Source organism: Heteronotia binoei, chromosome 13, assembly GCF_032191835.1.
Source record: "Heteronotia binoei isolate CCM8104 ecotype False Entrance Well chromosome 13, APGP_CSIRO_Hbin_v1, whole genome shotgun sequence".
NCBI classification, from domain to species: domain Eukaryota; kingdom Metazoa; phylum Chordata; class Lepidosauria; order Squamata; family Gekkonidae; genus Heteronotia; species Heteronotia binoei.
This window is the reverse complement of record NC_083235.1, coordinates 62,346,549-62,372,017: the sequence shown is the minus strand read 5'-3', so window position 1 is coordinate 62,372,017 and position 25,469 is coordinate 62,346,549. Positions and strand designations below refer to the sequence as shown.

The window sequence follows — 25,469 nt, the reverse complement described above, 5'->3', positions numbered from 1 at the left end:
GCTGCTGCTGCCGCCCCACGCGGCGCCCGGGCTGGCGGCGCCCCCGGCGGGCTGCCCGTGCACTCCGTGCCCCTCTTGTCATGTTTGTGGTTTGGGACGAGGCGGCGAGTCGGTGCGCCGAGAAAAGCCCAGCGCCCTCGAGCCCCGCCGCACAGCCCCGGCCGCTCGGGCACCGTCAGGCACCGGCTCCCGCTTCCCTCCCCGCCGCGAGGCCCTGGGCCGCTGGGAGCCCCCCGCGCAGAGCCCGCCAAGCGCCGCCCGCCGCCAGGGGCAGAGCGCCGCGTCCTTCCTCGGCCTCCTTCCCGGCAGGTGGCTCCGCGGCGCGATGGGCAGAGGCACGGGGCACAGGCTGCTGCCGCTGCTGCTCTTGGCGCTGCTGCACTGGGGGCCCGGCGGCGGGGAGGGCAGGAAAAGCTGGCGGCGGCGGGGAGGGCAGCAGCAGCAGCAGCAGCAGCAGCAGGCGGCCCGCGAGAGGAGCGAGGCGGCCGGGCAGCCGGTGGAGAGCTTCCCGCTGGACTTTACCGCCGTCGAGGGCAACATGGACAGTTTCATGGCTCAGATCAAAAGCCTGGCCCAGTCGCTGTATCCTTGCTCGGCGCAAAACCTGCACCAGGAGCTGAGGCTCCACTTGCTGCTCAACAGCTCGGTCGCTTGCAACGACGGCAGCCCTGCAGGGTGAGTGCGGACTCCTACCCGCCCCCCACCACCACCACCTCCTCTTGCTCGGGGAGCCTCGCCTGGGGCATCCCGGCCTCTTCGGAGGCACCACCGTTGCTCTCATCTTTCTTTTTTTGAGAACAATGACAATAAATTTATCTATCTATCTATCTATCTATCTATCTATCTATCTATCTATCTATCTATCTATCTATCTATCTATCTATCTATCTATCTATCTATCTATCTATCTATATCTATCTATCATCTATCTATCATCTATCTATCTATCTATCTATCTATCTATCTATCTATCTATCTATCTATCTATCAATCATCTATCTATCTATCTATCTACCTACCTACCTACCTACCTACCTACTTGCCCACTGGCCTCTCTCCTGTGCCTCTTAGGGAGCAAAGGGGCACCAGAATACCCTTGGTCACTTGTTGATGTCCCTCTCCGTCCTTTCCTTACCCTGAAAAAAATAATTTAAAAAAAATCGGATGATGGTTCTCTGTCACTCCTAGTTTATCAATGCTCTCCCTCCCCCAGTCCAAAGCTCTGAAAGTAGTCACTGGAGATGGATGGAGATGAAGTGATTCATCTTTTGTAGAAAAGGGCGGGGGATGAAGGATCGACACTGGATGTAACTCTTCCTTGATTAGTTTTGTTGCTTCTCTTTGCTTTGTATTAGGAATCCTTATATTTACTAAGCACGTAAGATAACTAGGTTAGTCTGCGTCTGGAAAAGTACACAGGAGTTCAATAGTACCTCAAAGACTAACACACAATATTGCAGCATGAGCTTCTGTAAATCAGAGCTCACTTCTTCAGATTCGTTGAAGTGTACCACAAAGCTCTTGCATAGGCTTATTGACAGCTGTCCCTTATTTAGGGAATGCCCCTCCCAGTCCATGGGACATAGTGGAGCCCTTTTATTTCCAAAAAGCGTGGCACTTGGGACTGTATAAATTGGTTATTAAAGCACCATTGTACACTGAAATTTTCATTACCCGCAACTTCACTATAACGGTCTTATTTGCGTTGATTCTCTTTATCTGGAATGAATATGGATAACAAATCACACTTAAAGCGTGTTTTTGCTGAAGAGAGATGCTTGAGAGAGCTCACCATGCTGTTCACTCTTAATGCAGTATTTTGGCCCCTTTCCGTTCTTGTAAGTATACTTAGAAGAACTTTGAAAAAGTGCTGAAAATTCTGTCTAGTGTTTAAGCTCTGCTTCCACCATGTGGCTATTACTAAGAACACAGCCAGTAACAGGTGGAATAACTCTTTCCTGCCTGGAAATACTTAGGAATGCTAGGAATTTGTTTAATGCATTTATTTTGGAGCTAGATGAAAGGCAGTCCAGGCTGGCTCAGAGTCCCTGAGAAGGCCCTTTGATCAGCCTCTGGAGCTCTTCTGACAGCCGTCCTCTTTCTTTCTCTTGTTCTTTAACCAAGATTTTATGTAACCCTCTTGATATTATAATGAGTTGGTGTATCAAAGAGTTTGTGGTTGAGTGAGCCAGTCTCCCTAATTAAGTTCACGCTGCCTTCTATTTGTTTTTATTTTAGCTACTACCTCAAAGAATCGAAAGGCAGTAGAAGGTGGCTTCTATTCCTGGAAGGTGAGCTTGAGTTTTCTTTAAATTTATTTTCATTTATTTAAGCAAAGTTCAGTGAGTTTAGACTCTTTTTTTTGTAGAAGTCAGAGGATGATGGAAGGGCTTTCTAGTTGATCTCTTCAAAGGACTTGCAGTATGTGTGTATATGTTAAGAGGCTTTCTCTGTAAGCAGGGTCCCCATTCTTCCCCTCTTTTTACTATTTCATATGCCGCTGCCTCCTGCGTATTTACTGGCAGGCTAACTATTCACCAGCTTTAATCAAAGCGACCTTCTCAGCCTATTTCTTTGTATGGTTTGCTTGTACACAGTAGCATTGACTTCCCCAGTTTTCATTATGTACACAAAATAAAGTTCTAAACAGAGTTTTACTTCATTGTATGTTCCCCCACCCTCGGTTGGCTTCTCCCCTGAATAATATGATAGCAGTCAACTGGCTTTTACATCCTAGCTGTAAATGATTTTTCAAAAGAAATGTCATAGAATTTCTTTTGAAAAAGGACTACAGCCTCAACATTATTGTGAAAGCAACCATACAGAATCTGTAGCCAAAAGTTATGATGATGATTCCTCAACATTACTGAAATAAACAAATGCTTTGCATGTTTTTGACCTTGCCAAGGATCTCAGATGCAGATTCAAGATGTTTCTAAGAAATTCAGCTGAATATAGAAGCAGTCTTCTGTCATTGAATGGATCTACCAGTCTACACACATACATCCCAATCCAGCAATGCCCATCCATGGGCAAAGACAGGCATCTTAGGTGAATCTGTATTGCTGAGCTCATCCATGCCTAATTGAAATGGCTTGAATGGGCCTTTTCACAAAAGGTGACGCACACAAGTAGAACAGAACTGGGCCATTACTTGAAAGTAAGTCCCATTGAGTCCAAGTCCTTGATTGCATTGGAGCATCAGAGTGCAAAGCTCATCTTTGTGGGCACAACAGTGGCAGAGAGTGAAGTTGACTGTTGTGCTGAGCAGGGCATGTTAGGATCAGCTTGTCTGGCTAAATATAAAACATGAAGGCATCTAATTTGTTCTTTGAAAAATTAAATGCTAATGAAAAGCCCACTTAAATTAATTGTATTTTCAAGGGAGATAGCTGTTCAAGGGAGCTGCCTCCTCCGTGGAAATGACAGCGCACTGTCATTTCCATGTTGTGTACATCAAATACAGCATTTTAATTTACTGGATTGAGCAATAGTACCAAGTTCACAGTCAAAAGGTGCATCCTGTTATCGCTCTGTGCTACACAAAATGCTTATTTGTTTAAACATGCAACATGCCATAATATGTAGAAACAATATAAAAATAAAGCCTATTTATGAGTAAATTACTTTTCAAGAACCCTCAAATTACATTCTGCAAAACAAAATGTTATTTGTAATGTTTATCTGTTTTGTTTGTTTTGCATCAGGAGGCTGGTACTGCTTCAACAGAGAGAACTGCAACACTCGCTATGAAACGATGAGAAAACTTATGAGCTCTAAGGAGTGGCCCATGACCAAAACTGGTAAACTCTTTAATCCAATCAGTGTAGGATTTATATTTCTAAATATATGTTGCTTTTGCTGTGTGTGTGTGTGTGTGTATGTGTGTGTGTGTGTGTGTGTATATATATATATATATATATATACACACACATGTTTGTGTATAGATATATTTAAAAACCTATCTGGAGTTGTATTATTTATCTGGAAAACCCTCCTATTCCCTTTTCCCCCCCTTGCTGTCAAGTCACAGCTGATTAATAGCAACTCCATGGGGTTTTCAAGGCATTAGAGGTGGTTTGCCATTGCCGGGCTCCGCATCACTATCCTGGTAGTCCTCTGTGGTCTCCCATCCAAATACGGGCTAAGGCTGACCCTACTTAACTTCCAAGATCTGAAGAGATCAGGCTAGCCCGGACTGATGTATTTGCCTCAGAGAGCAGTGATGTAATTCAGTGATGCTCCTATAGAGAACGTTGGACTCAACCTTACAGTTCCCAACTTTGTAAAGGAATGGATGTGCAGCAGGCTTCCCCTGGTTTTCTATGTGCACAGGAAGTACATATGGGAGGAAGTATGCCAGTCTTTCACTTTTTTATTAGGTTCTTTTTTCACCTGGATCTGCTATAACAATGAATACGCCCTTATGGCTACCTACGGGAACCAGGGATAGCTATTTATGTAGTTAATTTATGTAACTTGACTTGTTTCTGATGACAATATTAAAAAATAGAAAATAAATTTAATGTGACATTAGGATAAAAGAAATCACTACTTATGGCAGGGATGGCCAAACTTGATTAACATAAGAGCCACATAGAATAAACGTCAGATGTTTGAGAGCCACAGGAAATGAATGTCAGATGTTTGAGGGAGGGAGGGAGGAAGGGAGGCAGGCAAATAGATGGGGGCAGGGAGGGGGAGGTGAAAAGAAAGCATCTTTAAATGCATTTTCCAAGCTGCCAGCTGGCTTGGCTTGGAGAAGCGATTTAAAGAGAGAAATGCCTTCTCTAAGCTGGCTGAGGGGGTGGGGCTTCAGGAGCCACACAATATGTTTGAAGGAGCACATGATGTGGCTCTTGAGCCCCAGTTTGGCCACCCCGACTTATGCCATTCGGTACTTACCTAATGAGGAAAAAATTGCATCAAATGTCTCTCTTTTTCATTTTCCCCAGTTTTCTATTTGAACTTTGTACCGTATTATTTATTTACAATATTTATATACTACTATTCAAAACAGATACGGTATATGATTTTTTTCATAGAAACAGGAACTATATAAAAATTTAAAAGGTCTTGTATTGCCTCCTGAATCTATTGAGGCTCAGGCTTTATTGGACCAGGGATTATGCATCTGGACAGCCTTTTGCAGTTATATGGGCTGTAAAGCAGGTCCCAAAGATAGCTCATCCCCTGTATACTCACTAGGTATGAACAGAAACCGGTTCATGGGCAAAAATATGGAACAATGGCACCTTCCCCAGGCATTTACTGGACTTTTGTCTGGTTCAGTGGTGTGGGCCATTTAAATTGAACAACTGAGCAGTGCGAGTCCACAGCTGACCTCTTAAGTTTAAATGGCTGCTAGCCATCTCAGCCTAATAGCTGATAGGCACACCTGCCCAACATTCAGGCTGAAATAGCTGCCAGACATTTAAACCTAACTGCAGAGCAGGTCAACTCATCAGCTGTTAGGTTGAAATGGCAAGCAGCCATTTAACCATCAGTTTTGCTCCCCATTCCACTTCAACGTGGGGGAAAGCAAAACAGTCTGGTGAAATGGCTCATAGCCATTTCAGCCTATGGATGGATCCAGATCTTGGAAGACTGTTTCAAATCAGAGATTCTTCCTCAAGGTCACCTTATAATGAGCCTACATGCCTAGATGAATAGCTTGTTGCACATTGAATATTGATAAGAGCATTGGCTCCTCATTATAAAGCAACCTTGGGGAAGAATCTCTGATTTGAAATGGTCTTCCAAGATCCAAATATGTCTGTTGTCGCACTACAGCTGCATGATTTCTATGAAGAATTTATTATTTATCTCCATGTTTGATGGACTTTGTGAATGTTTCCAAAAAAATTGTGATCCTTCATGAATTGTTTAACATTGGAATTGCTCAATTAATTTGCACTTGTAATAAGATATTACAGTGTTTTGTTTGTTTTTTCACTCTTTGCACAGTGTAAGTCCTGATTGTTCTAACATAGCCATTTAAACTTAACAGGGGAGCGGGTCAGGCTGTTAGCTGTTAGGTTTAAATGGCTGTGAGCCATTAAATCTGTCAGTTTTCCTCCCCACCTCCACTTCGAAGTGAGGGGGGACCATGAAATGGATGGGTTAAATGGTTGCCCTTCCTGGACAATCTTGCCACAGCTGGGAGAAAGAGAGGTTTGGGACACAGCTGGTTTGGGACATTTTTGGCTCGGTTCAGGCTTTGGTCTGGGGGCTGTCCTGAACTTGAACTTTTAGGTTCATGCCCATCCTTAATGTTCACTGCAGGGATTGCAACAGGACAAAAAATAGAGTTGATCTTTAAGGTATTCAGGCAAATTCTGCCAGAGGCCAGCTCAAGGCATGTGATAACCCAATAAACTCAAAAGGAGGCTGGAGGGGTCCCTGTCCTTGCTTAGCACTATTACACCATGATATACACGGTAACCTTATTGCAGTGTTCAAAACATTCTTCCTAGTAGTGAAATGGATCCCTTAACCCACCAGTCCACTGAGCAAATTTCATTTATGTATTTGTTTATTAAAATATTTATACCCCACCTTTCCTTTTGGATCAAGTTTGAAGCCTTCCTCCAATCTAAGGAGTCTACCTCCAAATTAAAGGGCTCTTCCATTGAAAAAAGAGCCACGAGTTTCAGGAAGGCCCTTAGAAGATGCTTGGATCCACCCCATTAAAAGCAGCTTTATTGCAAAGTATGGGCGTTTTCCCCCAGAGCTTACCTCAGAGCGACGTCCCTCTTCACCGCGCAGCATCTGCATGGATTTCCCACCAACGGCTCTGCATAACCAGGAAGAACCGCGGCTTTTGCGTCGCTAACGTAAACTGGTTTTTAGCGGTTTACATCTGCGACGCAAAAGGTCCGGCACTTCCTGGTTATGCGGAGCAGTTGGTGGGAAATCCGCGCAGACGCTGCGCGGTGAAGAGGGATGTCGCTCCGAGGTAAGCTCTGTGGGAAAACGCCCATATGCTTTGTTGGTATGTCTTTCTTATTCCTTTACTGCTCAGTGGAACTTGGTCTCTCTAACATTCTGTCCCTTTTGATTGGAAAGAGGCCTGGGTGTGTGGGGTTTGTCACAACCCCCAAGGATCACAACCCTTCCAAGGATCCTTCCCTACCTGCCTGCCCCTTTCAGCCCTGGATCAGGCAAAGGCCTTAACTGGCTGCCACTGAGGGTTGCAACCCTCCAGATGGCATGTATATCTCCTGCTATTACAATTGATCTCCAGATGATCAAGATCAGTTCTCCTAGAGAAAATGGCTGCTTTGGAGAGTGGACTTTATGGCATTATTATTAATTATTATTATATTGAATTTATGAATCGCCCAATCCCTGCTATTGTGGGACTTTGGGCAATGTATGTAGAACATTAAAATTACAAAATAGAGATAAAATAATTCTAAAACAACGATCTAAAGGACATCAAGTGGTGCAGATTACAGCTTTCTCCCCATTCTGGACTGTGATCACCTTGCAGGTGTGTGTGAGAGAGAGATGGGTGATCTAATAGAATGAGGAGGAGGAGGAGGCTGCCAGCCAGAACAGAGACCGTTGCTGCCCTCAACCAAAAGCCCGGTGGAACATCTCTGCCTTATAGGCCCTGCGGAACTACCTGAGATCCTGCAGGGCACTGATGGTGTTTGGCAGAGAGTCCCACCAGGTTGGGGTCAGGACTGAAAAAGCCCTGGCCCTGGTCAAGAACAGCTGGGCATCTTTGGGGCTAGGGATCACCAGTAGGGTGTTGTCTGAGGAGTGTAATGCCCTCTTAGGGATGTATGAGAGGAGATGGTCCCACAGATCCATTGGTCCCTGACCACTCAAGGCCTTAAAGAGCCGGTTTGGTGTAGTGGTTAAGTGTGCGGACTCTTATCTGGGAGAACCGGGTTTGATTCCCCACTCCTCCACTTGCACCTGCTGGCATGGCCTTGGGTCAGCCAGAGCTCTGGCAGAGGTTGTCCTTGAAAGGGCAGCAGCTGTGAGAGCCCTCTCAGAACCCCCCCCCCACCTCACAGGGTGTCTGTTGTGGGGGAGGGAGATAAAGGAGATTGTGAGCCGCTCTGAGCCTCTTCGGAGTGGAGGGCGGGATATAAATCCAATATCTTCATCTACCTCACAGGGTGTCTGTTGTGGGGGAGGAAGGGAAAGGAGATTGTGAGCCGCTCTGAGACTCTTTGGAGTGGAGGGCGGGATATAAATCCAATATCTTCATCTACCTCACAGGGTGTCTGTTGTGGGGGAGGAAGGGAAAGGAGATTGTGAGCCACTCTGAGACTCTTCGGAGTGGAGGGTGGGATATAAATCCAATATCTTCATCTACCTCACAGGGTGTCTGTTGTGGGGGAGGGAGATAAAGGAGATTGTGAGCCGCTCTGAGACTCTTCGGAGTGGAGGGCGGGATATAAATCCAATATCTTCATCTACCTCACAGGGTGTCTGTTGTGGGGGAGGGAGATAAAGGAGATTGTGAGCCGCTCTGAGACTCTTTGGAGTGAAGGGCGGGATATAAATCCAATATCTTCCTCATCTTCTTCTTAAAGTCAACACCAAAACCTTGAATTTAGTACTCCGCTGGGAGCTAGTGCAGCTGGCACAGCACAAGTTGTATATGTGCTGTCCGTGATGTTCCTGTCAGGGCTCGCACTGTCACATTCTGGATCAGTTGGAACTTCCAGGTCAGTCTCAAGGGCAGGCCAGCGTAGAGTGAGTGACATAGTCTAATCTGGAGGTGACTATTACATGGATTACCATGGCAAGGTCAGGATGTGAAAGGAAAGGAGCCAGTTGCCAGGCCTGATGTTGGTGGGAAAACGCCAGCCAGGCAATATGTGTGACCTGGGCCTTCCTATTCAAGGAAGCATCAAGGATCACACCCAGATTCCTGACTGATTGCACCAGTTTCAGTGGCACTCCATCAAGAGCCAAAAGTCTGTGCCCCAGTCCTGAGGCCTCCCCAGCCACAGAACCTTCATCTTTGTTTGATTTAGCCTCATCCTGCTCTATGGCCTCCAGACCCACGACCAGATTTTGCGGGGTGGTATCCAGGTGACCACCCAATAACATTTGGAACTAACTTAATGGACAATACTGTACTATTTAAAATGCTCTGAACCATGTACGTAAGATACGGGCTAAAGACTGAAGGTTCTATTCTCACAGATTGTATTTCTTTTTAGCATTTTTCACCTGTTGTGTTCATGCTGAATGTTTCCATACATTGATGAAGACTGCTTTAATGTTCTTAGGATTTCTCCCCTCTCTCTCTTAATATTTTCTTATTCTCCATCTACAGGAACTGGCATTCTGTCATCGCAACCAGAAGAAAATCCACACTGGTGGAATGCAAATATGGTGTAAGCAAGGGAATAGTTGGAGTTGGGAGGGGTGCCGGTGCGCAGTGTAAACATGATATAGGAGAGGGAACCAAATGGAAAACAGGGGTTTGGCTCAAACATTAAATAAGCAGGAATAGGCCTTGCAACTTACAGTAAGTAACTGTTAAAACAAGAATGCTCTGAAGTTGCAGATAATAGTAATGGATTTAATGGAAAATAATTTTCTTGCTGCATTTGTCACATGTGCCACCAGTTTTTCTTAGGCAGCATTTTTGAGGTTTGAAAAGATGAGGATGAACGGCACCAAGTTCAGGAGAGACCAAAGCAGCTAGTTCTGAGACCAATAGATAGGAGCCAATGTGTTACAGTGGTTAGAGTGCTGGCCTAGGAGAACTGAGTTAAAACCCCTGCTGTACCAGGGGACAGAATGCTGGGCTATATGGAGCTTCCAATGAAATTAATACAAAGTAAGTTTACCGTGAACAAATGATATATACATACAGATATTCCCAAACAGTACATCCTTGTTCTTTTGAAATCACTGACCACAGGATGTGCTAAAGGCAACTACTGTAGCTGGGTGCAGAAAGGGGCTAGAAAAAGAGCGTGTCTCGTTAAGTAGGGCTGGTCAAGGCTTAACTTTCCCCTAAAGGTTTGATAAATAGAAGTGACCAACTGGTGCTATAATACATCTAATGTTGCATTGGTTCTAATTTTGAGGAAAGGTAGTTCACTCATATGGCCTAATGAGGCTGCTCTGCTGGGTTTTTGATCATGGATGCCTGAAGGAGGCATAAGATGGCGACACACTGGTTCCCACTCTTTAGATCTCAAGGAAGAATATGAGACTGACCGGCAAATGTGCATGTGAACCTTTTATGCTTAAGGAGCTGCTTAAGATGGAAAGAAAAACATTATATCAAAAGGTCACAATGGTCCTTTCTGTTCATAAAAACGTATGTAAAAAAAAAAAAAGTGGGGTAGATCACTGACAAGTTCAGATGCATTCTTTTTTGGGACAGTCACTAGAGAAGAAAGTTCATCAGAGTTCACATGGAATCATGAAGTTGATGGTGTGTGAACTGGCAGAGACTGACCAAGAGAGAGATCTTGGGGTCATGGTAGATAACTCACTGAAAATGTCAAGACAGCGTGCGTCTGCAATAAAAAAGGCCAACGCCATGCTGGGAATTATTAGGAAGGGAATTGAAAACAAATCAGCCAGTATCATAATGCCCCTGTATAAATCGATGGTGCGGTCTCATTTGGAGTACTGTGTGCAGTTCTGGTCGCCGCACCTCAAAAAGGATATTATAGCATTGGAGAAAGTCCAGAGAAGGGCAACTAGAATGATTAAAGGGCTGGAGCACTTTCCCTATGAAGAAAGGTTGAAACGCTTGGGACTCTTTAGCTTGGAGAAACGTCGACTGCGGGGTGACATGATAGAGGTTTACAAGATAATGCATGGGATGGAGAAAGTAGAGAAAGAAGTACTTTTCTCCCTTTCTCACAATACAAGAACTCGTGGGCATTCGATGAAATTGCGGAGCAGACAGGTTAAAACAGATAAAAGGAAGTACTTCTTCACCCAAAGGGTGATTAACATGTGGAATTCACTGCCACAGGAGGTGGTGGCAACCACAAGTATAGCCACCTTCAAGAAGGGTTTAGATAAAAATATGGAGCACAGGTCCATCAGTGGCTATTAGCCACAGTGTATGTGTGTATATAAAATTTTTTGCCACTGTGTGACACAGAGTGTTGGACTTTATGGGCCATTGGCCTGATCCAACATGGCTTCTCTTATGTTCTTATGTTTTTATGAAAAGAGATGGAGTCACTGGCGTTTAGAACCACTTCAAGCTCTCCACAGCAGCTCCATCCACCAGTGTTTGCCATGGTAGGACAGGAAGCTGTGTCCAACTGAAGCTCTTTGGTAGATGTCCCTGATTATTTCAGACTGCAGTTACAATAACAAGCACCAGTGGAACACAAGTATATGAAATAACACAAAGGAGAAATGACTTGATAAATATAACCAGGATAGGTCAGTAAATCTAAATGAATGCTACTTGAGTGATTTGTTTCTGGGGAATATCCAGCTGATACCTCAGATCTGAGTGGGTATGAAATTGATTTCTTCCTGTTCCCCTTAGGGTTTAATTTGCTTGACCCCAGTCTTAACCCACTCTGCATGTCTCTTGCAGTTTCATCCCATATTGCTCAAGTGATGTCTGGTGTGGAGCCTCCGCCAAGACCGAGAAAAGTGAGTGCTTCTGACAGGCCCCCGGTGCCAGACAGACATTATGCATTAATGGGATATGGCCTGGCTTCTCTACAGTTATGCAAATAAAGGAATAGCGCTTGCCAGTGGTCAGGAAGGAATAATAAATATCCTCTAGGGGAAACATCCGCTTCCAAACCACGCTTTGTCATGGTTCAGAGCACCATCACACAGGGATGTCACAGCAATAGCCAGAGGGGAATAGCAGCATCCTGAGTATCTGACGCAGCCCTGTTTCATTTAGATAAACTTCCTCCAGTCCCTGCAGCTACCAGCATGAGTTTAACTTTTACATTTGGTAAGGAAGAAAATAAACAGTGCCAGAATTTGCAAACTGATTTAAGATTTAAGAACACTCATGTTTGTGCATGGGCTTGAGGACCACAGTACACCACTAAAATTATTACAAAAACTACAGAGGGACACTCGCTATGTCTCAGGAAAAAAAATGTTGAGAAACCTTTTGGCTGAACTGAAGAAGAGGTTTACGCAATTCATACGTTGATTTGCTACTCCATCTACAGAGATGGGAAACATTACATTTCGCTCTGTAAAATGTGCAGAACCATCTAAAATGAAACCTACCTGTGTGGTTTTGGAGCTAGGACCATGGATAAGAAAAGATATCACATCTGAAACGTGCTGCCACATCTGCAGTATTTGCCAAGCTTGTATTTTTTCCCCTACCGATATGTCTCCTTTCAGTAACACTGTGAATAAAGGAGGGGTATGTTTTTCCAGTGAGTACTGACCCCAGATCTTCAGAGGAGATGAAGGCAACTGTCTTTACTGAGAACACTGTTTTCCCTTCCCCAGACGAATATGCCTTCATGGGATCTCTCATCATACAAGAGGTTGTAAAGGAGTTGGTTGGAAAAGGCCTAGGAAATGCCAAGGTGCTGCTGCTGGCAGGAAGCAGGTACATGGTTGGGTATGAAGGAGAAAAAAATCAGATAAAGACATCACAAAGTACTGTCCAGATCAGGAACTTAGTCATCTCAAAGTAATATCCAATTTTGTAACTGTGCCTTTCTTTTGAACGATTTAATTTGTACAGAATGTTATTGCATTGATTTAAAAAAATTAAAAAAACAAAATAATATCTAAGACATTCCTAAGTGTTAATAGATATTTATGGTTGAAAGGAGGAACTCTGAGAGGCTTGGGCCCTTATAAGCAGAATGTGTTAGCTCATTCAGTAAAGATTATTTAAGATTAAGTACATCCAGGTCATATTTTGAGCTGGAGCTCACAGGAGCAGAGCCCCAGAACCTCTAAATTGTATTGTGGACATATGAACATATGAAGCTGCCTTATACTGAATCAGACCCTTGGTCCATCAAAGTCAGTATTGTCTTCTCAGACTGGCAGCGGCTCTCCAGGGTCTCAAGCTGAGGTCTTTCACACCTATTTGCCTGGACCCTTTTTTGGAGATGCCGGGGATTGAACCTGGGACCTTCTGCTTCCCAAGCAGATGCTCTACCACTGAGCCACCATCCCTCCCCATGAACATATGAAGCTGCCTTATACTGAATCAGACCCTTGGTCCATCAAAGTCAGTATTGTCTTCTCAGACTGGCAGCGGCTCTCCAGGGTCTCAAGCTGAGTTTTTTTCACACCTATTTGCCTGGACCCTTTTTTGCAGATGCCAGGGATTGAATCTGGGACCTTCTGCTTCCCAAGCAGATGCTCTACCACTGAGCCACCGTCCCTCCCCTCTTGTGCTCTTTCTTTCTTTACCCCCCCCCCATCCCAATACTTGCTTCTGGGCTCCAGGCCTGGTGCTAGCCTTTCCAGCACCCCAGGCCAAACTCAGCCCCTTGCCCCGTTTTTAATTTTTTGCAAATGCTATGCACGCACGCACCTGGTGACGTCACCGGAAGTGACATCATCAGGTCGTGCGCAACACGTGGCCCCCCCTATTCTTGGCTCTCTCCCGCTTTAAAGCAAGAGAGGGCTGGGACCCCCCCACCACCACCTTGCGAGACTTGCAAAGCCTCGGCAAGGGCAGGGAGACCGCGGGCAAGCTGTCCCAGCTTTGTAACCAATGATGAACAAACAAAAAGCAACCAGTTTTCTCCTTTCCAGTCATCCTCATGGCTGGGAAAATACTCCTGCTGAGATTGCCCAGCAGCGGAAACATTTTCTCAGCCCCCAAACTATTTCCACCTTTCCTGCCATCGTTGATGCTTATGAGAGTGTAGCTGCTGTCTATGTCCTGGTAAGGAGGGGGGGGGGGGGAAGCCATGGGAGAATATTGGTACCTGCTAAAATTCAGTACCAAATCCAGCAACATTGGGTGTGGCCTAAACTTTGACGATTACACTTACTGTTTATGTAAATGGGGACTACTTTCAGATTGTGAGAATTCTGTGCTGTGAATGCATGTTCACAATAGAGCTTTCACACATGGGAATTTTTTTGTGCCCTTCTGATCTTACAAGTCGTCTCTTTCATTATTTGAAAACTGAATACTAGAATCGGCAGAGCAGAGACAATGTCTGAATTAATTAAATCATCCCAGAGTTTTTTTTTTTTTAATTGAATCCCTGGTTTGTCAAATGACTTGACATCAGAATTCTGAAATCCTGTGTGTCCACATTTCCTTGTGGCACTGCAAGAATAAGCAATGGGAAAATTTCCACAAACATTGGTATAATTTACATATGGTAGCGCTAAAATAGGCGCTATAAGAATGCCCTGAAAATTTAGTTTATTGGGTTTCGACAACTGATGGTACCATCCTAAGAGGAATTACATCCTTTTAAGTCAGTGGGGTTTGAAGGGTATATCTTTTGCTTTGGATGGCACTGTGAGATCTGGATAATGATGACTGTATTGTGCACAACAGTGAATACCTCTGCAGTAAAGTGACTAATCTCAATGAAAGACTTGACCTTGTTGTTGCAGTGCTGGTGGAACGGGGGTGCTCCTAAATGTGGACCGTGTAGCAGAGCAGCTGGAAGAGATGGGGTATCCTGGGATTCAGGTCCGTGGCCTGGCAGACTCTGGCTGGTTCTTGGATAATAAACAATATCGCAGAACAGACTGCATTGATAGCATAACCTGCGCCCCCACAGAAGCCATCAGGAGAGGACTTAGGTACTGAAAGTATTCTAAGGTCTCCTTCCTAGAAAGTTGGGCACTGGTCTGAGACCCCCAGTCTTTCTTTCTCTTTGTTATTGTAGGATATCTACTGTATTTAGCTGATAAAGTTCTACTTGGAAAAGAACGAAATGTTTAGACTCCGAAAATGTTTAGAGTCTGCCGAGAGCATACGAGGCATCATATGTACAAATGTGACATGCTAATATAGTGAGATTTTCCTTTTTGCTAATGTATATAATTGCTCAACCTAGCAACTTTACTGCCCTCTGCTGTCCATAATTTTTGGAATTCACACATTTAAAGATAACTGTTCCAATGTCCCGTAGATTGTAGTTAGATATTTACAATTGAACAAATTTCTGTAATTAACTGTTATTATAATTTTATATTTCAGATATTGGAATGGAATTATTCCAGAACGTTGCAAAATGCAGTTTAAAGAGGGCGAGGAATGGAATTGTTTCTTTGGCTATAAAATTTATCCCACTCTCCGATGTAAGTGTGTAAAGGCAGGCTTTCTGTTTAATGACGTGAAAGACATTCCAGAAGATTCTTTCTTATAATAATTAATAACGGATAGAGATGACACTTAGTTTAAGAATTTTCAGTTGGTTAATCATATGCCTTTTAACCGATGGCTAGATGAGCAAACTTACTAATTAAAACATCAGTGTAAAAGATAATAAAAGCGACAACATTTTTAGAAATAAATCTTTAATATTTTATCTTAATTTTCTCTCATAGTGGAGTATCAGCATTAACACGTCCTTAGCTTTTCAGCCTCACTGATAAAATGTACTGTGCCAATTCATCACGTAAAGCTTTAATTAATTCCGGCAATAAAACTTTGCACCCCTAATCATGATGAAATCTTCATCCAATTCTTTCATTCTGTAGCTCCTGTTTTTGTGGTGCAATGGCTCTTTGATGAAGCTCAGCTCACCGTAGACAATGTACATCTTACTGGCCAGCCAGTGCAAGAAGGACAGTGGCTCTATATCCAGAATCTGGGTCGTGAACTGAGGAACACTCTCAAGGATGTGACGTTAGTCTTGCCTCTTATAATTTCCTTATACCTTAAACAGTTGGTTTTTAAATGATGTGGGATAGGAACCTGCTGTTTTTACAATTTAAGATCAGAAGACTAACAAGGCACATTGTTGAAACAATTTTAAATATTTGTGTACACCTAAACTGCATTTAGAAATACCGTATCACAATTTAAGGGGAAAGATTATTGAGAATTCAGCAGTTAATCTTGAGTTAGAGCTTTTATTTCCTATGGTAAAGGATAAAGCCTGGAAGACTTAACATTCCTGTCTGCTATTATACCATTTCTAGCTTTCTTCATGGAGGTCTTTACAGAGCACTAAGAAGCCTCCTGCAGTAATGTCATCAATCCTCTAGCAACTCATTTATATCATAATCAACTGAGCACAACACCTCAGAGAAGCTCAGATGTGAGCTCCAAGTGTAAACCAGCTGCCACCCTACTAATTCAGACTTACACATACCCATAAAAACAGTGAGCCACCCAAGCTATATTGCAAGGAACAGCGAAAGTTTGGGTTGCTAGGAAGGTAGTGCAGCAATATCTGTGTCCCTGTCACACCTGCTTCATATTCCCCTTCCCCTTTTTTCTTTTTCAGTGCCAGCTTTGCTCCGGCTTGTTTGTCTCATGAGATCATCACACGCACGTAAGTGTCTAGAATGGAGAGAAGTAGTCTGGGTCTTGCTTTGTGCATTCTCAGAATGAAGCTTTATAACAACACAATGGAAAGTTGACCCTCAGCCTCCCACCTAACAAATGTTTCCTGGAACACTGCAGGAGGTCTTACTAAGGAAGATTAATGGTTTACCAGGATTCGTGTCCTATAGTGCTGTTCTGACAACAGCAGCAGCCCCTCTAACAGAACAGCTTTCCAGGAGTGAAGTTTTTGCTGATTGCCCCTCCTGCAGATTACCAGTTTGCTCCCCACACTGTTCATTTGGGTCCAGTAGCCTGCAGGAGCACAGTTTTGGAGGGCACAGAAGACTGTAGCAAAACAGGGGAGATGGGGAAATTCCTCTAGCAGGTCTCTGCTCACTCGGTTTCGAATCCAAGCCCAGGTTTGTAGAACGGCCTTCTAACAGTCAGTGAAAACTGGCTCCTATTGTTGTAGGATTCAACTCTGGGAAGCATTATGCACAGTGAACCATCTAGGTTCCTGAAACATATTTGCCTTCTTTGCTATGCATGTTCCCCTTTTCTTCCTAGTATTGCTCAGTAGCAATTCTGCTATGACACCTTAATTGCAGATGCAAAAGTCATAACAAACAGGTTTATCTGCGACAGGCCCAAACACAGTTTGTTGTGTTGTGCATATATGCTCTCATCATTTCTCTGTCTTCCCATCACGTGTGGCACACAGGTGGGGACTTCTTGTTTGGAAAGCCTTGAAGAAAGCTCTAGTTTGCCATGACATACAACTGGAACTGTCTGGGCAAATTGCTGTTTCTTTACAATGCACAACCCAGGATTCTAAACTGGGAATAAATGGAGATTGAGAATCCGGGCTTGTGGGAAGGGAACAACTTTCAGTTTGCACAGGCCCTTGCGTCAGGATGTTGCAGCCAACTGAAGTTTGAGTCATGCCTTCCCAAGCCCAGAAGCCTTTGATCCTGTTCCATGGACAGAGTGGAGGGAGGAAGGGGGATGTGCCAGCACATCAGCAGGCTTGGCATGAATAAAGCTCTGTCACAATATTGGAATGTGGCCTTTGTGATGTCGCCACATCTGCATGCAAATCGAGTCCACAGCTTCTGTGGGGTATAAGGAGAGCGATCCTAAGCAGGGTCTACTCAGAAGTAAGTTCAAGTTTCTTCAGAGGGGCTTTACTTTCAGGAAAGCATTCCTAAGACTACGGTCTGTTCTGAGCAGCTGTTCTTCCAGTCACTTTTTTAGATAGTCACATGAACTGTCATGTGCCAATTGATGTGAAAATGAGTATTGTGACACTCGGTACACCGACGTAATTTGTATGGTTTGTTTTTGCAGTCATTGGACAGACATCCAAGTGAAAGGGACCTCTTTACCCCGTGCTTTGCACTGCTGGGACCGCAGCCTACATGACAGTAACAAGAATGGGAAAGCCCCACTGAAAGGCTGCCCTATCCACTTGATTGACAGCTGTCCGTGGCCACACTGTAACCCCTCGTGCCCTACTATTCAAGACCAATACACAGGGCAAGAGATGAATGTGATCCAGTTTCTCATGCACATGGGTTTTGATGTGCAGAAGATGGCACAGCAGCAGGGCCTGGAACCAAGTAAACTTCTGGGGATGCTGAGCAGCGGTAGCTAGGAGAGTTTTCCATTAAGGAGGACTGAGTGACTGCTTGAAGGGAAGGAGCCTTTTCGCTCCTCTCAAGCGTTCTGCCTGCCTTGCCCGTTTTCACTATACAAGCAGCTACAGAGACAAACAAGCAAACTCACGCGTGCGCCCTCTGGTACAGTTTGCGTATCAAGATAAAGGGAACAGATTCTCACACCATTTGATTGAAACACTGCCTCTACTTCAGGGGACATTCTCAGCTAAGCAGAACTTCTGTCCATATTAACTCCCTAATGGGCGCAACAACTACATAGAAAATTCACACTCAAGAACCGTCTCTAGAACTAAAAGGACTTAATACTTTTTTTTACCCTTTTTAAGAACCTTTCACACTATAAATGGACAATATGTGGTAGGGGGAAGCGCTGGATTGTTTATCCAATTAGAAATGACGGTATGATTACATGACTTCCTGGATGTCAGCATCTCACGATGTGACGTAATGTAAAAACCAAGCACACAGGCTAGAAATGGACTTTTCTTGTACTCCATATACCGGTACTTTTGTATTATTTTATAAAATGATTTTTATTACTTAATTTTTGAAGAAATAAGCAAGAAATATAAGATTAATGATATTGTTTTGTAACATTTAAAAATAATTACAAACCACCTTGTGCTACTTTGGCAATGTGAAAATATTTATTTTAATATGTAAATGCTATTTATAAGGGCTGACCCTAAGACATGCTCATATGATATTATAAAGTTGTAAATACTTCTCCTTGGAAAAGATTTTCCTTTTAATCATGTATGTTTGGTAGAGGGCAAGGGTCAGCAGTGGCATTGTTACTATAATTATTATTAGATTCCCATGATTCCATTGCAGTATGTTTGTTGTTTCTTGTTACTTGAGAATGGAAAACAATTCCGGTCGCAGCCTCGGGGAGAAACTTTTATCTATCCTCTTCAGCTATGCACATTCTGCACCCCTTGTTCAAAAAGGGGTTATCCTCAGACAGGTAAATTGCTATCCAAGTGTGAAGGTATTTACTCATTATCAAACGTGAAGCAGCAAGTTGGTAGGTGCTGAAAAAGGCATGCGAATATACAAAGTGATTGCTTAGGTTGAAACAAGTTGCCATTTTATGTTGTCAAGACATAAATTCTTGGATACAACGCATGTACTGTGATATACTGAAGCAGAGCACGATCCCCTCCCTTCGGAGACTGGGCCGCAAAGCAGTATTCCAACATGATAACGACCCCAAACACACCTCCAAAATGACCACTGCCTTGCTAAAGAAGCTGAGGGTAAAGGTGATGGACTGGCCAACCATGTCTCCAGACCTAAACCCTATTGAGCATCTGTGGGGCATCCTGAAACGGAAGGTGGAGGTGCGCAAGGTCTCTAACATCCACCAGCGACGTGATGTCGTCATGGAGGAGTGGAAGAGGACTCCAGTGGCAACCTGTGAAGCTCTGGTGAACTCTATGCCCAAGAGGGTTAAGGCAGTGCTGGAAAATAATGGTGGCCACACAAAATATTGACACTTTGGGCCCCATTTGGACATTATCACTTAGGGGTGTACTCACTTGTTGCCAGCAGTTTAGACATTAATGGCTGTGTGTTGCGTAATTTGGAGGGGACAGCACCTTTACACTGTTATACAAGTTGTAGACTCACTACTTTACACTGTAGCCAAGTGTCATTTCTTCTGTGTTGTCACATGAAAAGATATACTTAAATATTTACAAAATGGGGGGGGGGGTATACTCACTTCTGTGACATACTGTAGAGGTTTTTCTTTGCTTGGCTTCCAGACTGGAGGTTTTGGGGTTTTTTTTTAAAGCATCCAGATAACATTGTGCTCCAATTTCCACTTTCCATGGTTTCCACATCCTTGGTTTGCTGTTTCTCTATTCTTTTTGCTTAGAATACAGTCCGAGTACACAAACACATTGTGGAAGGAATGGAGTGCATTTACCTGCTGCAAAGGCCCTGCTCACATTAGCATCATTTTCTCACAATCAGCTCCACACAGGTGCCATTTTCTCAATTTTCAGCTGCTGCACTAATGCCTTAAAACTCATTAATATTCAGACTCTAGTTCTGAGGACTGTTCCCAGTCCTAGACTCCTTCACCATCAGGCAAACACATCCAGATCCTCTGCTTTAGGCTCTGGCTTGATTACTCTAATCCCAAATACCCTATCAACTCTTAGCTGACTGAGTCATATCCTTGCTGACCTTAAGGACATTTGATACAAATTACAGGAACAGAAAGGGACCCGTGCACTTTTGCGGTTACCAGGCATCCTCATACTGTCAAATAAACAATTTATTGTCACTATCCACAAATATAATTTAACTTGGTTCAAAAACTAAGATTTATACCAGTGTTGGTTGCTATAAATAAGCAATTCTGCTGGGGGGTTCTTATTCAGGCTTCCCACAAACTCCTGATCTGTAATGTGAAGCTAGTGCCCATTGATGCAGTGCCCATGGAGCGATGAAGTTGTTAGCACAAGAAAAAGACAATAATATAGGTCTAAAGGCTGGGGGTTTAGTTTGTTTCAGCTATCTAAAATGCATACTCGGAATAGACAGATTTACAAGATGCAGGAATGGTCATTCAAACATGAAGAAGCAGCTGAACTCTCCCCTTACTAAACTGGAGAGCCGTCAGAAGGGCGGGTGTAAGAAAGTGACAGTTGCTTTTTCTGTCTTCTCTACACCATAACAGCTCCCTCTAAACCTTTTTCTCAGTTGACGCAACATATCTCCACTCTAAAGCTTTATATTCTCTCTGCACCACCACAAGTCTACATTCCAACCTAGCCACTCCACATTTAGCAACCATCTTCTATCTATGAACTTCATAGTACAGGTCTCTCTTCATCTCCCTTCTTTGTTTCTCCACATATATCTTGAGCCTCCCCCTGCCACTTCAATTGGTTTTTTATTTTATTTATCACTTCTTCTCCACTTATTTCTACTGTTTCTCACTGGCAGAGCTGCTATACCTGCAGGTAGTGGCCAGAGATAACGAAGTTGCACTTACCTGTAGTGATTGTTCATTAAACATCTTCATTGAGCAACATTCAGGCAAACATGGAGACTATGCATGTTCAGGCCTGCCACTGGAGAGGTTCTTAGAGATACAGCCGCCCTGAGTCTGCCTGCGGAGAGGGCAGGATAAAAATCTAAATAAATAAAAGCCTCCAGGGGGCACTGCACCAGAGCCAGAAACTTGTTCCCGCTCAGGGACCACATGTTCCCATACAGCAATGCCCCCATCCTCACTATTACCATAGCTGAAGCTAGAGGATGCAATGGGTTAAGAGGGAGGATATGTGTGCCTGCACAGAAGATAATCGTTATACAATAGTTACAGTTAAGTGCAACTTTGTTTTCATCATCAATCTTCTGTGCAGTCCCACATGAGGATTCTAGCAAGCTGCTCACAAGGAGGTGAGGTATGCTCTCCTCACTTGAATAGTGAATGAAGTATCGCCTTTCCCCACACAAGCTTCTCACCTCACCTGCAGATCCAAAGCTTAGTGGCTTAGAAACATGTCTACTGATGACCAAGTAGCAGCTCAGCAGATCTCCATCAATGGTATTCCATCAAAGAAAGCTGCCAAAGAAGCTACAGCTCTAGTAAAATGGGCATTAATGTTTAGTGGGCACAGCAACCTGGCCAAACCATAGCATTCCCTAATGGCTGAGATCAATGTTCCGTCTAAGCTGTGGTGTCTTGTGAGCAAAAATTCTACTTTGTGAGCTACTGACAATAAAGTCATGAGCTACTGCATAAATTAGTTTGCTCTAGAACCATTTTTCCTGAGCTGAGACAAAAATGTGTGAGCTGGAGGCTAAAAAATTGTGACCTAGCTCACACTAACTCAACTAAGAGGGCACACTGTTTGAGACCAGGACTTTTTTGTAGAAAAAGCCCAGCAGGAACTCATTTGCATATTAGGCCACACCCCCTGACATCACCATTGTTTCGTGTGGGTCTTTTTTGTGGGATAAGTCCAGCAGAAACTCATTTGCATATTAGGCCACACCCCCGACACCAAGTCAGCCGGAACTGCGTTCCTGTGCATTTCTGCTCAAAAAAAGCCCTGGTTGAGACAATCCACCAGGACAAAGTTTGAGATGAAGCCCTCTTCCTTCTATTAAGACCAGTGAAACATGCAAACAGTACCCTATCTCACTGGAACTCCAGGGTTCTTTTAAGGTAAAGTAATAAAGCTGTTCCAACATCTAGGGAATTCAACAATTGCTCATTTTCAGAGCTTGGTGTAGGAAAAAAGATGGGGAAAATAATATCCTGGGATACATGGAACCTGGAAACTACCCTAAGGAGAAATGTAAAACTGGGTTGAAGGATTACCCTCTCAGGAAAGATTTTCAGGAATGGGGGGGGGGGCGGTTTCCACTTGAAGAGCTGCTAACTCATTTCCCCTCCTGGCTGATGTAATAGCCACTAGAAAACAAACTTTATAGAAAGTTCAGCCAATGACTACATGGTAAGTGTAAGCAGGCAGACCATACCTTTTTGCTAAACAAGCACCCTTGAATTGAAACAAGCACCCTTCAATTCTAACACCCCAGGAGTTCATATGCCAGGTAGTTTGGATTGAATGTACACAAGATGGATGCCAGACTGGCAGGCCACACTTACATGTCTAGACAAGGACCCTGAGAAGCGTAAAATCCTGGTCAGATTGTGCTGCTACTCACCCTTCACCCTAAGGTATGCATAACCTAAAATAATGGACTTGCCTTACCTTGGAGCTAACATTATCTACCTTCAAAGGTGTTCAACAAAGTTCTCTTTTATCCCATTTTATCCTTTTATTTATTCTATATAACAATTATATCATCAAAATGGATTCAGGACCTGCTCACCATGCACCTACCCTTAATGATCAAGATCTTTCAGTTCTAATTTATGCTGATGACACTGTGTTATTATAAGAACATAAGAGAAACCATGTTGGACCATGTCAATGGCCCATCCAGTCCAACACTCTGTGTCACACAGTGGCCAAAAAACCCAGGTGCCATCAGGAGGTCCATCAGTGGGGCCAGGACACTAGAAGCCCTCCCACTGCCCCCCCCACACACACATTGATAGGTTTGAAATGCATGTTGGCTAGTTTTAGCTCCCACTGTGTTGACAAAGGTTTAACTATAAATGCTGAGTAATCAAATGTAGTTGTCTTCACAAGAGGATGCCAACTAAAGAAAAATGACTGGAGGATGGCAAATACCAATACTGAACAAACAACATTTAGATATTTGGAAATGATATGCTTCCAAGACCTATATTGGGAAAATCAGTTCAGATCTATCTCTTATAAGAAACACAATATTTATATGCCTTTACATGATCCCCCCCCCCAGAAGGATTATCTAGGGTAACATTAATGAAATTATACCTTATGGTGCTGGAGTGTGGGTTGAAGGTATATCTGAGACTACTGATTCCTTCGTATTAAAATCCCTGAGAAAAAATAACCAGATTACCAAAGTATGTATCCAGGATAGCTATTTGCCAAGAATTTGTATTCTTTCATTAGAATCAGGACTTATTTTGTAGCAGGAACTCCTTTGCATATTAGGCCACACCCCACTGGTATAGCTAATCCTCCTGGAGCTTACAACAAATCCTGTACTAAGAGCCCTGTAAGCTCTTGGAGGATTGGCTACATCAGCGGGGGTGTGGCCTAATATCCAAAGAGTTCCTGCTACAAAAAAAGCCCTGAATTTAGAATCATTAGCTTGGCTGGATGCATTTAGATTCAGGTTCAAGATTCTTTTTAACTGTAGATCTAAACTCCTTTTTAGACTAAGAGAAGATCCCTTCCAGAGTAAATGGAAGAGATTGGTCAGTCCAGCTTTACTACTCTCGATGGGAAGTGAGAAAACTGCATTCAAAAGGATCAAAAGGCAGCTATTGATGCTAGATTTCAGAAGCACAAATCAGTAAGCAAGAAGGGTAAGTTCCCTTGCCTACAATGGACTTGAACCTCAACTACCTTACCAGCATATTTCAAATTCATGATATTTAGATATTTTTTTTGGCTGCTAGACTGAATGCTGTATTAACTCCAAAAATGAATGGTCATTTTCAGGAGTTCCCTTTTCAGAACACTAGTGTTTCTGCAATATTGGGGAAAAGGTACCTTGGCTCATCTAGTTATCAAATGTCTCAATTTAAGTGAAGAGAGACAGAGATGGATTACCTTGATACTTGAGAAAAATGAGCTCACAAATATTAATCAGAGCCTTTCTTCTATAAGATAAGGACACATGTATCACTAGGTCATTGACATCCTATCTTTCAGCAGCCCAGCTTAAAATTAAAAAAAAAAACCTTTGTGACTGGAGTGAGATCCTCCCTATGTGGGATTAGACTGAAGGCTGTGCCCAAAAGAGCCATATCATAAAAGGAAAGGAAAGAAGCTAAAACAGAAATGGTTTGCACTCTGTTGGGGGGGGGGGCAAGAAACCCTTTCTTGCTATGGAAACCAACATGGCCCCTATACATTGAGCCCTCTGGAATGATACTAAATTGAACCTCTCCCAATGTACAAGGAGTTCCAATATTTGGCAGGTCTCCAAAGCTAGGAAGCAGTGCCTCAATAATTGGTCTCTGGAATCTGCCACCAGCAGCCAGTCATCTAAATAAGGAAATATATGGTAACCTTGCAAATGAAGGTAGGCAGGCACTCACTGGGGCTAGCACTTTGAAAATACCCTGGACATCATGGCCAAACCAAAAGGCAAAACACTGAACTGGATCCCACAAGAAAAGCATAGGAATTTGTGGTGTTGAGGGTGGATGGAAACATGAAAGTAAGCATCTTGTAAGTCAATAACGATAAACCAACGGTTGAACTTTAATAATTGTAAAATTGAAGGAATGGAAAGCATGCAGAACTTAGATATGTGAAGAAAAACATTAAAATATCTGGGCGTTTTCGCACTGACCTTCAAGTGGTGCGACCACCCTCCTCACGCCGGCGGATCTGCAGGGATTTCGCACCAGAAGCGCCGGCGCACCCAAAAGAGCCGGCGACTTCCGTCGCGAAACCAGCTCAAACGGAAACCGCCAAGAAGCAGGAAAACGTTTGAGCTGGTTTCGCGACGGAAGTCGCCGGCTCTTTTGGGTGCGCCGGCGCTTCTGGTGCGAAATCCCTGCAGATCCGCCAGCGTGAGGAGGGTGGTCGCACCACTTGAAGGTGAGTGCGAAAACGCCCTCTGAGTTCCAGTATGGGCCTAAAACACCCCCCCCCCCTTCTTATCAACCAGGAACATCGGGGAGAAAAAAACCCACAGGTTTCTGTGACTCAGACACCTTCTCGATAACACCCTTGTCAATTAGAGTGATTAAA

General features: G+C 43.7%; 1 protein-coding gene across 1 annotated transcript; it reads left to right on the top strand.

Annotated features, from left to right (window-relative positions):
- Window positions 1–325: 325 nt before the first annotated feature.
- Window positions 326–18,939, top strand: NOTUM (notum, palmitoleoyl-protein carboxylesterase). The gene is made up of 11 exons (XM_060252883.1): window positions 326–675; window positions 2,239–2,291; window positions 3,708–3,803; window positions 9,308–9,368; window positions 11,558–11,616; window positions 12,451–12,553; window positions 14,545–14,736; window positions 15,137–15,237; window positions 15,640–15,787; window positions 16,392–16,439; window positions 17,780–18,939. The coding sequence occupies exons 1-11, from the start codon at window positions 326–328 to the stop codon at window positions 18,084–18,086; spliced, it is 1,518 nt and encodes a 505-aa protein (XP_060108866.1). The 3' UTR covers window positions 18,087–18,939.
- Window positions 18,940–25,469: the final 6,530 nt, after the last annotated feature.